Below are 16923 nucleotides of genomic sequence, written 5' to 3' on the forward strand. Positions count from 1 at the left end.
GAATCACCGGCTAAAACAGATAACCGGATGATGCCTGTAGTTGCACCCTCCATTCAGATATCACCAAAGTCCAGGATGTCATATGACGTACCGTGGGCGGGAAGTGGCTACAATACTAAATAGAATAACAGAAAAAGCAAAGTACCAAAATGCAATTGGTTACACCACTCTCTCTAACATTACCCAAAAATCATCGCAAATAGTTGTCCTATCACCAACATAATCTAAAAACTACATAACAAATCCTCCCGTCCGGCACACAGAAGAACGATATCATTTGATGTATGTGTGAACCTGCCTGTACTTCTGATAACTTTGCTCTCTCTTGTCTCTAGGTGGTGTGCTGAAGGAGGGAATCTCATTTGCTGCGATTTCTGCCACAATGCCTTCTGCAAGACCTGCATCCTCCGGAACCTCGGCCGGAAAGAGCTCTCCACTATTATGGATGAAGAAAGCAAATGGCGCTGTTATATTTGCCAGCCGGAGCCCTTGCTGGACTTGGTATCTGGGTGTAACACCGTGATTGACAACTTAGAGACACTCTTACAGAAAAAGAAAATTAAGGGAGAGAATGACAAGGGCAAGGTGTGTGACCAAAATCAGAAAACCTCAAGCTGTAATGGACAAGAAAAAGTTTCTAGTTCCTATTCTGGTGCAATTTCTTATTCCTACAAAGCACTTATGGTGCCTAAAGAAATGCTAAAAAAAACAAAGCGGATAGTGGAGACGACAACCAACTTAAATAAAAGCTTCATGAAATTTCTGCAGCACGAATCTGAAAATGTGGTTATTAACTCCAGCACTAAAGTAAGGCAGCTGAAGGCCTTTAAATCCATCTTGGGAGACTTGAAGAAGGCCCATGAAGCTCTGGAGGAACGTTTGGCCTTCGAGCTCACCTCTGCTCAAAGGAAAAGCTCCTCAAAGAAAAGCAAAGATGTGACCAGTGAGCCGAAACATTCAAAAGAGAGAAAATCGAGCGAACAGGACAGTGAACGCCAGAGATCCTCAACGAAAGTGCGTGACGGGGAAAAGGTGACGAATTGTGAAAGTGGAAAGCACAAAGCCTCTGAAGAGAGCCCAGAGAAAGACCAGAATGGGAAGCCGATTGAAGTTCTGGATGATGTGGAAGATATGGAAGGCGATGAGGTGGAAGGTGATGAGATGGAAGACGATGAGGTGCAGGAGGTGAAAGGTGATGATGTGGAAGGCGATGAGGTGCAGGAGGTGGAAGGCGATGAGGTGCCGGAGGTGGAAGCGTCCTCGAAGAATGATGCTACTATGGAGGTGGAGGATGTGGAGGAACTTGGGGAAATGGACAATACAACTGCTAGTAAAGAAAAGGAGGAGCAGGGAGAAGAACAAGAGCAGAAAGACTCGGACATTAATTCTGATGTGGAGGAGCAGAGTCCTAAATCGCAGCAAAGCAGAAAGAAAAAAGCCACTGAGAAATCACGACGCGCTTCGAGTGAACGTAAGAGGAGAAACTCGGAGAAGACCAGTAAGGAGGCCGTGTCTGGTGCCGAGTCGCAGGATGAAAACTCAGAGTCCTCACCAAAAGGCGCCAAGTCACGCTCTTCTCGGAATACCAAAAAAGGCGGTTCATTTGAGGCCAACGCTGAAGAAGCTCTGGACATGGACATAGTTTCTGTCCCCTCTTCTGTTCCTGAAGATATATTTGACAGCTTGGATTCCGCGATGGAAGCCCAAAACGCTTTGAATGAGTCAAAAAGTAGCAAAAAAGATGAAAAGGAGCCCAAAACACCGGTTAAAAAGGAGTTGATTCTGAAATTGACTCCGTTGTCCTTCTCCAAGGGATCGAAGCGCTCGGAGAGGACTCCATCAAGGAAAGGCAGAGGGTCTGGAAGTGATGATGCCAGGAGCTCCGGCAATGAGCATTCATCCGACAATGAAGACCCCAAGCGACGCAAATCTCCACGCGTTAAAACCACACCCAAGCGACGTCCAAACGAAGCACCTGCCTTGTCCAATATGGAGGAGGAAAGTAGTGCTGATAAGGAGAAGGCTAAAACTGAACCCTCAAAGAGGAGGAAAGAGAAGACAACCTCCTCAGACGGAACTGCCACTTCCAGAGGTAGAAAAGCTAAAAAATTTGAGGAGAAGACGCCAAAAAGCGGCTCTGATTCTGATGAAATGCCAGATGTCCTGAAAAAGGCAGCTTTGATGAGCAACTCCTCCTCTGAACCCGAGAGCGGTGCTGAGTCCAAACCGGCCAAGGAGAAGGACCAGAAAGGTGGAGGGAAGAGAAAGCGGAAGAGTTCCAGTTCTGGCACCGAGGTGACCAAACGACAAACCAGAAACTCAACCGCTGCAAAGAAACAAGACCACTCTGACGACTCCAACTACGACTCCGACCTGGAGAAGAAGATCGAGAAGTTAGGAAATATCGAGGATGCCAAGAAATCCACCAAGAAAGCCAAGAGTTACCAAGAAAGTGGCTCCTCCGCTGAAGAACGGGGCCGCAAAAAACACAAAAAAGGCAAGGCCACTAAGGAGCGCAGCAAGAGTAAGGAGCCCAGCAAGAGCAAGAAGGCAAAGAAACAATCGGCCTCCTCTTCTGACTTGTCGGAGGAAAGCCACGATAATGCAAGCCATAACTCGGAGGACGGCAGTGAGGACGAGCAGAAGATGAAACCCTTGGTAGAAAATGAAGTCCTAACCAAAGCAGGGTTCTGCCAGTCATCAGGTACAATTTCCTGCCTTATACTATTTATACCCCAATAAGCATTTCCTATGTTCAGTAGCTCCATCCAGTGGCCATATTGTGCTATTGTCCTGAGCCTAGTAACATTCCATTATACCGGTTTTCACACACAACAAATGTACGTCGCAGGACAAACCGCTCAGAATTTTTGTTTAAATTCGCCTCTTAAAAGTGGAACTGCACTGCATCTGAGCACCAAAAACGCTATTTAATTCATTGTTATTATTCATAGCAAACATCCCCCCACCCCCCTCTGTTTAATGTCTCCCTGTTCCCAGGCTTTATTTTGTTGAATGCCAGCCCTCACAATTTTCACTCCTTTGCTCGCATTTGGCGAGTGGAAATTTGTGGAGGGTGAGTATGGAGAAGGGGGGCTGACTGGACTGACAGTTTCATGGCTGATCACTTCTGGCAGAAGCGAGGCCGCCATCAGAGCTCCACGGAGGGGGGGGCTCCCTGCCCCCAAGGCCATTCTGATAGATAGATAGATATATATATATATATATATATATATATATATATATATAATATAAAAAAGACCGCACTGATTTCTGCCAGAAGCGATCAGCCAGGAAACTGGCAGAAGAGTCGGACAGCCGGATGACACAGAGCGGAGATCTTCCGCTGAGACGCAGCTTGTATATGAATAGCGTCCCACCTCCTGGATTGGCATTGGATCCGTGTGCTGTCAGAGTAGCCGGTCTAGGAGTCTGGACTTTGCTTGACAGCCCTCGGCTATTCATATAGAAGCCACGTCTCAGCGGGAGATCCTGCTCTGTGTCATCCGGCCAACAGATCCTGGGCGGCACTGATGGGGCGGCACTGATGGGGCGGCACTGATATGCTTTTATGTTAATATTGTTAAAGTTGCCGTTGATATTTATTTCTGGAATTGAATTCTGCATAAAACATTTAAGTGTAATTTCATGAGATAATTGAGGGCGGCATGTTGAGGGGCGGACTTAGGGGGAGGGGTTGGGTGGGGCAACTGGTGGCGAATAACTCTGAAGGCCTGGCTAGTGGCTCAGGAATTTAAATCTGGGAATATTATAAAAAATCACCCCTCTAGCATTTCTAGCCATGGCCATCTTGTGTAAGGGCAGATGATTCATGTAGCATTTACTTCCTGGCATCCATCTGCCCTTAGTTCAGGCTTTCGCGCAGGAGAGGTTGTGCTTGGCTGAGAGAGCCCCTCCTCCCATGAAGACTTCTGGGATGTATGACCTCATTTACCTAGACATGGAAACCAGGAAGTAACTGAGGATATGAAGGAAGAAAAGAAAAATAGGGATTAAAATGGTCCGTGTTGATTGAGAAAGTGAAGTTCCACTTTAAAGGATAAGTTCACGTTTTTTTATTCTAAATTCCAGCCAAATTATGTATGAATATAACATTTTAATGTGCAAAAATAAAACCGCTTTTCATTTATTCTACACCAGATTACCTCACTTGTTTTATGGATATTTTCAAACATGTATCCATTACTTCCGCCTTACTTCCTGGACAGACTTTAGGAAGGAGTAGACCAGAGTGTAGATGATGCAGGATGTGTGCTAAATTAGGTCAACTCCTTCCTGTATCATGACCTAAAGTCTGTCCAGGAAGTAAGGCAGAAGTAATGGAGGAGTGTTTTGAAACCTCCATGAAGACAGTGAGGTAAGGGTCTGTAGAATAAAAGAAAAGCTGTTTATTACATAGGGGAGCTGGAATTCAGATTCTGTTCTGTTCACTTGCCTGTTTCTCTCATGTGTCATCTTTAGGGGGGCAATGGTCGGGATCTGCCGGATCAGTAAATGGCGGGGTGATGGCCATGCGCAGGGAGGGTTTGCTGCGTATGCATGCACTAGTTCTGGTGACCTGGGGGGCCCCCGAGGGATAATTTCCTCTCGCTTCCTTTTTGGCTATGGGACATTTTTACCCCATCCAGAATGAAAATGCAAGTTTTGCCTAGAGTTCTACTTTATCCTGCAGGTTATACTGCCACCGGCAGGAGGATTTGACATTTGCGAACAAGCGGTAGGATAGCTCAGGATAAGCCCCACCCACTCCCAACATGCTTCAGTTTGCTTGTGTCCTATGGGGATGGACAACATCTCTTCTGTGTAAATGACTGACCCCCACCCCCTTCTTTCCTAGCACCTTTGGCTGAAGGGGTTAAGTGTATCCTAGGGATGTGTTCTAACTGTTGGGGAGATGGGCTGTGTGTGACACAACACTGATCACTGCTCCCGATTACAGGGAGGTGTGTACACTTTTCTGTCACTAGGAAGAATGGGGAAATGCTTGTTTACGTCAGCATTTCCCCGTTCTTCCTCTCCGTGAGACGATTGTGGGTATCCCCGCGGAGATCGAGCCTGCAGGACCCGCAGAGCTCACGGTGGCGCCCACAATGCTGCTTCTTAAAGGGGGACATACAGGTACGTCCATCTGCCTGTCCGTGCCCTTGTGCCGACATATATCGTCATGCGCTGGTTGGCAAGTGGTTAAAGCCCCAAAGGCCACGAAAACCACAAAGTTGTTCGCTTTCCACCTTCTATTCCAAGTCGTCTTTATGGCGATTGAGTGGAGGAGAAAACATTGTCAGGATGTTTCCACTTATTGACCCAAGGCCAGAAGTCTTTGGATAGTTATGCAGTAACGTATAAAACTTGAGTGCAGCGACTACCATACTGGTCAATTACTGAGCCTACAACCCCCCCCCCCCCCCCCAATTTGGATGTGACCTTGGCTGATTGGGCCAGGCTCTTTAATTAAGACCTGGCCATTGCTGTGATGGATTCCTTGATAGAACGTTTGGATCACATGATTAAAGCTGTGACTATCTGCTGGAAGCTTTCTGTCACTCATCCTGCATTGGTCTCCTCCTCATACACATGTGGACGACTGCTGAACCTGTCCTAAGAAGCATCTGATCCGCATGCAGAGCAGCTCATCGCTTTCCCCCCTTCATATGGCGAGAGCAACCATCTTCCTCTGCTGGAGAAACCTAAAGAACGGAATTTTTAACTCTTCACCTCCACGTATCCAACGTTTCCTTGGGTCATATCTCAGGCACCAAATCTTGACTCCCAATCCACATGTAATATCTGGGGGTCCAAGCCCACCATACCCTCTGACAAGTTTTCCATGGCATGAAGGTGTGCCCCCCCTGTCCAGACTGGGTGGCATTTATTTTCCTTTTTAACCACTTGGACTACTTGTATATCGGACACATGGCAGCAGGAGGTGGCATTCAGGGGCTACAGGCCAAGTTTTCACTCCCCGCCCCCTGTTGTCACCTCCCTGTCTCGAAGCACAGATTAGCTGACCTCCATCGAGGGTGTTCTGGGTCAAGGGGTCCATTTCCCACTTCATGTGGCAACATGTTCTCAAAGATTTTACTCTAACCTGTTCACTTGTTCCAAACCCAAAGGGATCCAAAAGCACTGAATATCTTTGAGTTCAGAAATGGTGTTAGGAATCCACCAGGTCTGGCTTCACCGGACATCCAAAGATGCATTCCATGCACGTCCCTCTCTGCTTTTCATTGAGTCTAGGGTCTGGTCTGCACGGTTTCACTTCGGAACGTTCACAAACCAACAATCTCACAACGCCACAGTCATGTCCCTGGACTAACCACGTCATGTAGCATCGAAGACCAACCCCTTAGTGTCTCAGGGATCTGGTACTGGGGAAGTCCTTCCTTTTCAGACTATTTGGAAGATCCTCACGATCAATGTCTGGCTGGGGAGAAGTCCTGGACACGGTCATTGCAGGGAATGTGGTTGTCTCTGATCAACATTCTGGAACTGAAGGAGATCTAGCAGTCTCCTTGGAAGTGTTTTTTTCGTCCGCCTGGTGCGGCAGGTAAACGTTTCCAGGGCGCTAAGGCACCCACTGAAGGGCAGAAGTGACCCTGGTTCCGCAAGCCCAACAAGCCTGCTTCCGCATGAAGGTCTTTCCCCGCCCGTCTCTTGGGTGGGGGGCCGGCTTCGTGAATTTGCGGCTCGGTTGAGGTCTCTTCTTTCCGACCGCTGGGTTTGCGAAGTAGTTTCCTTGCGATACAAGATTTTCTTGTCCGCCAAACAGATTTTTTTCCTACCAACCTCCAGCTTCCTCCAGGTTGTCGGGAGGACCTGTTTGGGGCTGTTCACGATCTGCTGGTCAGGGGAGTGATCGTGCCGGTTCCTTTACTGGAACGGTTTCAGGAGTTTTACTCCAATCTGTTTGTAGTCCCCAAGAAGGAAGGGGTCCGTCCAATCCTGGAACTCAAGGCCCTCAACTGTTTTGTCAAAGTGCAAAAGTTCAGGATGGAGTCAGTTCGCTCTGTAGTGGCGGCACTCCATCAGGGGGATTTTCTGGCATCCTTGGATATCAAGGATGCGTACTTGCATATGTGCAAAGCACCAGAGATCTAAGTCGCCAAATGCTAGACCAAGGAGAATGGTCACTACACCCGGATGTGTTTCAGTCTGTGTCTGAAATGGGGCACTCCAGACGTGGATCTTCTGGCGTCCCGTCTCAATCGGAAGGTGTCACGGTTCGTGGCCAGGTCGAGAGACCCGTGGGCGGACGCGTCGGACGCATTGGTGGCTCCGTGGGGTCACTATCGCCTAATCTATGCCTTCTCTCCTCTGAAGCTTCTTCCTCGTCTGCTGCGCAGAGTGGGAGCCGAGGGGATACCAACAATCCCAATTGCTCCGGATTGGCCTCGCCGCCTTTGGTACGCAGATCTGGTGCGTCTGGTGGCAGACGTTCCTTGGCGCCTGCCTCTGCAAGAGGATCTTCTGTCGCAGGGTCCTATCTTTCATCCTGCTTTACAGTCGTTGGCTTTAATGGCGTGGCTATTGAGAGCCAGGTGCTGAAGGATCGAGGCCTGTCGGACTCAGTGATCTCTACCATGCTACGTGCGCGGAAGTCTACTTCCCGGAAGATTTACCACCGTACGTGGAAGGCCTACATCTGTGTGTGAGGAGATGAAATGGCACCCCCGTACATACGTGGTGTCCCGGATTCTGCTGTTCTTACAGCATGGAGTGGATCAGGCTCTCGCCTTAAGTACGATTAAGGGTCAGATTTCGGCCTTGGCTGTTTTATTTCAGCGACCCTTGGCAGCGCACTCTCTGGTGCGTACGTTTGTACAGGGGGTTCGTCATGTGGCCCCTTCTGTGCGTCCTCCACTGCCTCTGTGGGACTTGAATTTAGTCCCCTCGGTGCTTCAACAGTCTACGTTTGAGAACATTAGGGAAATCCCTTTATTTACTTTTTCCCAGAAGGTGGTTTTTCTGGTGGCAATTACATCAGTCAGACGGGTTTCTGAATTAGCGGCCTTGTCTTGCAAGGCCCCTTACTTGGTCATCCACAGGGATAAGGTGGTGCTGTGGCCGCAGCCGTCGTGCCTTTCTAAGGTTGTTTCGACCTTTCACATTAATGAGGACTTTGTTCTTCCATCCTTGTGTCCTCTGCCAGCGAACCAAAAGGAAGCCACGTTGGATTCCTTGGACGTGGTTCGGGCCCTACGGGTGTACCTATCTGCTACGGCTCAGTTTCGGAGGTCAGACTCACTGTTCGTGTCGGTGACTGGTCCTAAGAAGGGTCTGGCGGTCTCGTCGGCCACCATCTCTAGGTGGATCAGACAGGTTGTGCTTCAGTGGTGGGCGCCCCGATTACGGCGCATTCGACCAGGGTGATTGGTGCCTCTTGGGCTTTCCGCCATTAAGCGTCTGTTTTACAGGTGTGTAAGGCAGCGACCTGGTCGTCGGTCCACACCTTCTCAAAGTTTTACAAGGTGGATGTGAGTGCATCTTCGGATGCCTCCTTCGGCCGCTGGTGTTACAGGCGGCTGTTTAAGGTTGAAGTTCCTTCGTTGCAGAACTCTGGTTTGTTTGGGGTGAAGTTGGTTTGCTGTGTTTTCCCACCCCTCGATTTTTGCCACTGCTTGGGGACGTCCCTAAGGTCAATGAAGGCTGTGTCCGTCCATGAACGGAAGAGAAAATAGGATTTTTGTACTCACCGTAAAATCCATTTCTCTGAGTTCATGGACGGACACAGCACCCGCCCCTCCCTTTGTACTGCTTGTTTATGAACTGAGGCTGCAGAACAGAGAATGGGGGATGTGCCCGGGGGAACCGCCCCCTGGGAGGTACTGTGTGAAGTGTTTTAACACTTAACATGCTGTTTTTCTGCCTAGTGAATCTCCTAAAAGGGAGGATAATACCCTAAGGTCAATTGCTGCTGTGTCCGTCCATGAACGGAAGAGAGTACAAAATCCTATTTTTTCTGTTCCTCCTTCCGACTCTCGCTCACCAAAAGGCTTCCAACCAAAAACCAGGTTCTAGTGCCTCCATATTTTTTTTTTTTTTTTTTTGTGGTTCAAGAAGTTCATCATCCAAGCTTATGGTCTCAAGGGTCGGTTTCCACCATTTTCTGTCACAATGTGTATTGTCTCGGATCTTAATGTTGTGTTTTCTGCCAGTTGGATGCTGGTGACCGGTTCAGGTGTGCAGTCCTTCGGGCGACTCTTTGAACTGCAGGCAGACCCCCCATCTTGCCTAAGGTTTTGGTACTTAATGGCCTACCCTAAGCAGGCTCCTCCCCCTCCAGTCATTATGTATTCTGCTGCTAGACTAATACACCTCATTAACCAATCCGTGACTGCTGCTCCTCCCTTCACTAGCTTCCCCTCCCCCACTGTGTAAAATTCAAAATGCTAACCACAACAAACAAGGCCATTCACAACATTGCCCCATCTACATCACCAACCTCATCTGCAGATATTGCCCAAATCGTGCCCTCCGCTCCTCCCAGGACCTCCTCCTGTAGCTCCCTTGTTGCCCCTTCCCATGCTTGCCTTCAGGACTTCTCCAGAGCCTCTCCTATCCTCTGGAACTCCCTGCTCCGGTATGTCCGATTAGCCCCTACTCTGTCCACCTTTTAGGAGATCCCAGAAATCTCATTTATTCTGGGAAGCTGATCCCACACCCACCTAACTGTCCCCGAGCCACCCCCATCACATTATTCTCTGCAGCTATTACCTTTTGTACCACCACCCCCTCCCTTTTAGAATGTAAGCTCTATGATGCGCGCCCTCCTATCGCTTCTGTATTGTAATTATGCTGTCCCCCCTCTACATTGTAAAGCGCTGCGTAAACTGTTGGCGTTGTATAAATCGTGTATAATAACCCTTTCCTGGAGTCCATTGAGGGATGCGGTCCCGTCCCTCTGTACACTCTCTGTACTGCTCTACTACAGAACTGAGGTATGATGGGAGTAGGAGGAGTTTTCCTGGACTGGCTGTGTGTGTGGGGGGGGGGAGGGATTAGCCAATGTCCAGTCCTCCCTTTAGGTGGAAGTATAGCCCAAAGGTTCAAGAGTTCCTGTGTCCCTCAGTGGACATAGAGAGGTTGTATGGCGACTGTCATTCCATTCACGTTATCGCTGAATCCCTTTTATATAAAACGAGGTTTCTTCTAATCTAGAATTGTGCTGCAGTACATCTTCTTCATCGTTGTTTATTCTTTCCATTCTGTAGGTGATGAAGAAGGGACAAAATCAGGTGCACACGCTGCCGAGGATGAAGAAGAAGACGATGATGACGAGGATCCTGAGAATAGGTATGATTCCAGTCATACGGACTATAAAAAGCTTATAACACACCCTAAGCGTGGCTCCAAAGCAAAGCATCGGAAGAGCAAGCAGGTTGTACAAACCCGGACTTCCTGCCTTGTAAAGACTCGATCCCAGGCTACTCGCAAGCTTGAACGAGTGGTCGGAAAACCAAGGCCAAAAACCCGAAAACCAATGAACCGATAAATTGAGTATTACACACCTTGCATAGGGTGTGTTATAAATCCACGGTAGAGTATCTGGTGTACATGTTGAGATTTCCCTGACTTGGATTGTCCCAATGTATGGTCGGGAATGGAGAATCGGCTTTCTAAGCTTCTGGAATAAAGTGTGAGCTCTGGGGGTGACTTGGTCTGTTGTGTCCTGACGCGCCAGATTCATGGGATTGGTGGGTTCCATCTCATTGATCAAGGCTGCTCTCATGTATCCAAGACCCCCCCCCCCCCCCCCCCCAGGTAAGGGTTGTACAGCAAAGTCCAACCATGTGAACCATAGAGCGCCACACGCAGGTCCAAGATGAGATTTTATTAGATAATCGGCAGGGCAAAGAAGCCGGAGTTCGGAGTTTGGATGTCCCCCCTTCATCAGGACTACAATGTATTTGGTGGGGGGTGGACTCATCCACCATTTGTATTTGGTGGGGGGGCTGATCCACCATTTGTATTTGGGGGGCAGTGGTCCACCCCCCAGTATGCGTTGGCATTTTTATTCTGCCCCGTGTAACGTGCATTTTTAACTTTTTATATAACTTTTTGATTTTTAAAGGGCGGAAACATTTTCCGAGATACATTTTTACAATTTTAAAGTTCCATATTTGCTTTATATACAGATTTATAGATTCCATATTCACCGTCCTTTTTTTTTTTTTTTTTAAGGTTTGTAGGTTCTTCAGGGACAGTTTCTCAGATATTGGCATGTATACAAACTATACACATACAGGATACACATTGATAACATTCAGTGGTGCAATCATTTTATATTAAGGCCCCTTTCACACTGGGGTGTTTTTTCGAGCGTTATTCTGGCGTTTTTCAGGTGCTTTGGCATAAAAAAAAAGCATGTAAAGCGCCTGAAAGAAGTCTCTACAATCCCAATGTGAAAGCCTGAGTGCTTTCAGAGTCCTTTCACACTGCCAGCGCCCGAAAAACGCTGGTAAAGCGGCGCTAAGACCCCTTTCATACTGGGGCGTTTAGTGTGAAAGCACTCAGGCTTTCACATTGGGATTGGAGATGCAGCTTATTTCAGGCGCTTTTTTTAACGGGTCTAAGTGAAAACTAGTTTTAGGTGAATATTTTGAGTTATTTTTAGCCGAGTGAAAAGATTATTTGACCTTTTAATTTTTATGTGCTTGCTGCTCCATATTTAAATTTTACACACTGATACGGAAAGGCTCCCTCTTGTGGCCATCTGTATATCGGGGCATAATGAGGTTAGAATACATGGGTATGAGGACTGCCATGCTCATTCTTTGCTGTCAGTCCTTGAGGGAGGCATTGGAGGGACTTTAAAGGTGTCTAGAGGATGAACCACTAATGCTTAAGAATCTCACACAACCATTTGTTTTGTATCAAAGCGGAACTAAACCCTCCTATCATTTTCTGCCACGGAAGCCGCCATCTTGGCCTCTGATCTTAAATGCGGCACATGTGATCAGTTATGACACTGGCGATTGGATGGTTTGACCGTTGGGTTGAGGACAACCAATGTGACGATTACGTTCCTTGCGTGTGCTGGGAATGTTGCTGGTTTTTGAAACTGTTAAATTGATGGCTTTAGTTCCGCTTTACGTGATCAATATAAAATAATGTCTAATGCCCCCTCATTTCTGCCGATTACATACTGTCTACCTGTGGTATACTGTGTAAGCTCTCTAGTTGGGGGGGCTACTCTAGGCCAAAGAACCTCCTCTCACCACACCTGACAGCACCAGCCTGCTGATTGGCTGTTCGAGCATAATGGTGGATGGAGTGGGGGAGTCCCTTCCTCTCCCACATCAGAAACAAGAAATGTGGACAACAGGGATCGGAATGGGCAGAGGACGGGTTCATCTTGAGCTATGATTGTAGACACAGGGATCCTTATGAGCAGAGCACGGGTTCATGTTGAGCTGTGTGTAGACCATGCAGACCTCAATGGGCAGAGGACGGGTTCTTGTTGAGCTGGGAGTGTAGACCACGGGATCGGAATGGGCAGAGGATGGGGTCATGTTGAGCTATGAGTGTAGACACAGGGATTGGAATTGGCAGAGGAGATGGGTTCATGTTGAGCTATGAGTGTAGACACTGGCTCGGAATGGGCAGAGCATGAGTTCATGTTGAGCTGTGAGTGTAGACATGGGGATCCAAATGGGCAGAGGATGGGTTCATTTTAAGCTATAAGTGTAGACATGGGATCGGCATGGATAGAGGATGGGTTCATGTTGAGGTAGGAGTGAAGACCACGGGGATCGGAATGGGCAGAGGATGGGTTCATGTTGAGCTATGATTGTAGAGACGGGAATTGGCAGAGGAGATGGGTTCATGTTGAGCTGTGAGTGTAAACACAGGGGTCGGAATGGGCAGAGCTCGAGTTCATGTTGAGCTATGATTGTAGAGACGAGGATCGGAATGGGCAGAGCTCGGGTTCATGTTGAGCTATGAGTGTAGACACAGGAATTGGCAGAGGAGATGGGTTCATGTTGAGCTGTGAGTGTAAACACAGGGGTCGGAATGGTCAGAGCATGAGCTCATGTTGAGCTATGAGTGTAGACATGGTGATTCGAATGGGCAGAGGATGGGTTCAAGTTGAGGTAGGTGTGTAGACCACGCAGACCTCAATGGGCAGAGGATGGGTTCATTTTAAGCTATGAGTGTAGACATGGGATCGAAATGGGCAGAGGATGGGTTCATGTTGAGCTATAGGTGTAGACACGGATTTGAATAGCCAGAGGATTGGCTCATGATACTCCTGAGTGTAGACCATGTTGGACCTCAATGGGCGGAGGGTGGGCTCATGTTGGACCTCAATGGGCGGAGGGTGGGCTCATGTTGGACCTCAATGGGCGGAGGGTGGGCTCATGTTGGACCTCAATGGGCGGAGGATGGGCTCATGTTGGACCTCAATGGGCGGAGGGTGGGCTCATGTTGGACCTCAATGGGCGGAGGATGGGCTCATGTTGAGCTAGGAGTGTAGACGGGGATCTGAATAGGCAGAGGCCGGTTCATATTGAGCTAACCCTAAGGACAGCTTTTCAGACACTCGATGACCAAGACCATTTCCTGGCTCACCTTTATTCATTGGCTGGATTGCTGTTATCTGATTGGTGTGTTCCATGTTATGAGATCTCTGACCTGAGGGAAGGTTGATGGAAGATTCCTCCCCATTGGACGAGCTTCTTTCAGCCTTCTCTCCTCCAATCCATGTGCTGCTCTCCTAGGAATAATATTTATTGCTGGTTCCATGTAGGTAAATTGGACATCATTTCAGGAGCGTGTGGCTTCTGTGATATTCCATGTCTGCTGCTACCTTTTCCTACATATAAATCTCTATATATAAGATTTTCTACTGCGGCTTCTTCTTCTGCAGCTTTTCTTTACATTTTTAGAAGTTTTAAAAGTTTGAATTTCGCAAAACTGCTAAAGATTGTATGACGGGTGATGGGAACACAGCACTGCCCCCACCTGGAGGGGCTATTATTGGTTTCCACCTTCAGGCCATGTTCAGTGATGTCACCCCCCCTCCTCCCCTCCTCCACTGTACCACATGGCCAGATCGAAGAACGACGTCCAACCACCACTCAGTGCTGGGAAGGTGGAAGGCCATGAGCCGGAACATCACTGCTTAGACCCATCCTCCAACTCTAACCACCCTTGGGGCCATCGGCGGGTCATATTGGAGGTCACCTCGGAGAAATCTTTGGAAGGGTCTTGCCTTCTAAATGCCACCCTGTCCATTCTATTGTGATCACTTGGCTTCTCCTTCACCAGTCGGGGGGGTCCATGAGACCTCAAATCTGCTCTGTCAGTCTGGAAAATGTAAAAAAGTACCAACTATGGAGGAAGGTTTATACCGACTCGACCCCCCCCCCCTCCTTCCGGGCCTGTGAATCAAATGACACCACCCCCCCCCACCCCCATGATTCCGGTGATAACCAACCCCCTCTCCCCCCATGATTCCAGTGATAATCATCCCCTTCTCCCCCCATGATTCCAGTGATAATCATCCCCTCCCCCCCATGATTCAGTGATAATCATCCCCCTCCCTCCTCCCATGATTCCAGTGATAATCATCCCCCCTCCATGATTCAGTGATAATCATCCCCCTCCCTCCTCCCATGATTCCAGTGATAATCATCCCCCTCCCCCCCATGATTCCAGTGATAATCATCCCCTTCTCCCCCCATGATTCCAGTGATAATCATCCCCCCCCCCCCCCCATGATTCCAGTGATAATCATCCCCCCCCCCCCCCCATGATTCCAGTGATAATCATCCCCCTCCCCCCCATGATTCCAGTGATAATCATCCCCTCCCCCCCCCATGATTCCAGTGATAATCATCCCCTTCTCCCCCCATGATTCCAGTGATAATCATCCCCCTCCCCCCCCCATGATTCCAGTGATAATCATCCCCCCCCCCCATGATTCCAGTGATAATCATCCCCCTCCCCCCCATGATTCCAGTGATAATCATCCCCTCCCCCCCCATGATTCCAGTGATAATCATCCCCTTCTCCCCCCATGATTCCAGTGATAATCATCCCCCCCCCCCCCCATGATTCCAGTGATAATCATCCCCCTCCCCCCCCATGATTCCAGTGATAATCATCCCCCTCCCCCCCCCCCCCATGATTCCAGTGATAATCATCCCCCTCCCCCCCCCCATGATTCCAGTGATAATCATCCCCCCTCCATGATTCAGTGATAATCATCCCCCTCCCTCCTCCCATGATTCCAGTGATAATCATCCCCCTCCCCCCCATGATTCCAGTGATAATCATCCCCCTCCCCCCCCCCCATGATTCCAGTGATAATCATCCCCCTCCCCCCCCATGATTCCAGTGATAATCATCCCCCTCCCCCCCCATGATTCCAGTGATAATCATCCCCCTCCCCCCATGATTCCAGTGATAATCATCCCCCTCCCCCCCCCATGATTCCAGTGATAATCATCCCCCTCCCCCCCCATGATTCCAGTGATAATCATCCCCCTCCCCCCCCCATGATTCCAGTGATAATCATCCCCCCCCCCCCATGATTCCAGTGATAATCATCCCCCCCCCCCCATGATTCCAGTGATAATCATCCCCCCCCCTCCATGATTCAGTGATAATCATCCCCTTCTCCCCCCATGATTCCAGTGATAATCATTCCCCCTCCCATGATTCCAGTTATAACCATCCCCCCCCCCCATGATTCCAGTGATAATCATCCCCCTCCCCCCCATGATTCCAGTGATAATCCTCCCCCCCCCCATGATTCCAGTGATAATCATCCCCCTCCCCCCCCATGATTCCAGTGATAATCATCCCCCTCCCCCCCCATGATTCCAGTGATAATCATCCCCTTCTCCCCCCATGATTCCAGTGATAATCATCCCCCTCCCCCCCCCATGATTCCAGTGATAATCATCCCCCTCCCCCCCCCATGATTCCAGTGATAATCATCCCCCTCCCCCCCATGATTCCAGTGATAATCATCCCCCTCCCCCCCCCCCATGATTCCAGTGATAATCATCCCCCTCCCCCCCCCATGATTCCAGTGATAATCATCCCCCCCCCCCCATGATTCCAGTGATAATCATCCCCCCCCCTCCATGATTCAGTGATAATCATCCCCCTCCCTCCTCCCATGATTCCAGTGATAATCATCCCCCCCCATGATTCCAGTTATAACCATCCCCCCCCCCCCCCCATGATTCCAGTGGGATACCTTTCGGGGCCCATGACTCCAGCAGCTGAATTAGAACAGATCCAGAAGGTAGACTGTCTGGGCAGTGGATTGTCGGGGCCCCGGGGTAGACTGTCTGGGCAGTGGATTGTCGGGGCCCCGGGGTAGACTGTCTGGGCAGTGGATTGTCGGGGCCCCGGGGTAGACTGTCTGGGCAGTGGATTGTCGGGGCCCCGGGGTAGACTGTCTGGGCAGTGGATTGTCGGGGCCCCGGGGTAGACTGTCTGGGCAGTGGATTGTCGGGGCCCCGGGGTAGACTGTCTGGGCAGTGGATTGTCGGGGCCCCGGGGTAGACTGTCTGGGCAGTGGATTGTCGGGGCCCCGGAGATATGTTCTGTTTGTGGCCAGCAAGGGTGGTTTTCCATGAGCTATGCAACTGTAACCTGAAGAAGCCTTAACGCATTTCAGATTGTGTCCCCCCTCCCCTCGCAGTGCTGTGTCCCCTCCACATATCTGTCATTGATATTTCTGCATCTTGTGTGTCAATGTTTCGGGTGACGAGGATCTTCCTCCTCCGGGGCTCATTGTATGGAATGCATTTCTATTTATAGCTGCAATAAATTTTTTCAAAAGTTTTCTTGTCCATGCATTTAATTTACTTTGTAAGAATTTGTCCAATGGTCAGGAGAGACCTTCACCCCGAATACCCCGAGCCACCTCATTACCAACAG

At 49.3% G+C, this 16923-nt stretch overlaps 1 protein-coding gene across 1 annotated transcript in view; it reads left to right on the top strand.

The window, feature by feature from the left end:
• The window catches only part of ATRX (ATRX chromatin remodeler), a 104482-nt gene that overhangs the window by 32530 nt on the left and 55029 nt on the right, over positions 1-16923 (top strand). The window contains exons 8-9 of the mRNA XM_040334400.1: positions 336-2704; positions 10233-10314. Coding sequence (XP_040190334.1) covers positions 336-2704; positions 10233-10314 — 2451 coding nt within the window. The remainder of the gene's footprint in view (positions 1-335; positions 2705-10232; positions 10315-16923) is intronic.

The sequence above is a fragment of the Rana temporaria genome (assembly GCF_905171775.1).
Source record: "Rana temporaria chromosome 9 unlocalized genomic scaffold, aRanTem1.1 chr9a, whole genome shotgun sequence".
Classification (NCBI taxonomy): domain Eukaryota; kingdom Metazoa; phylum Chordata; class Amphibia; order Anura; family Ranidae; genus Rana; species Rana temporaria.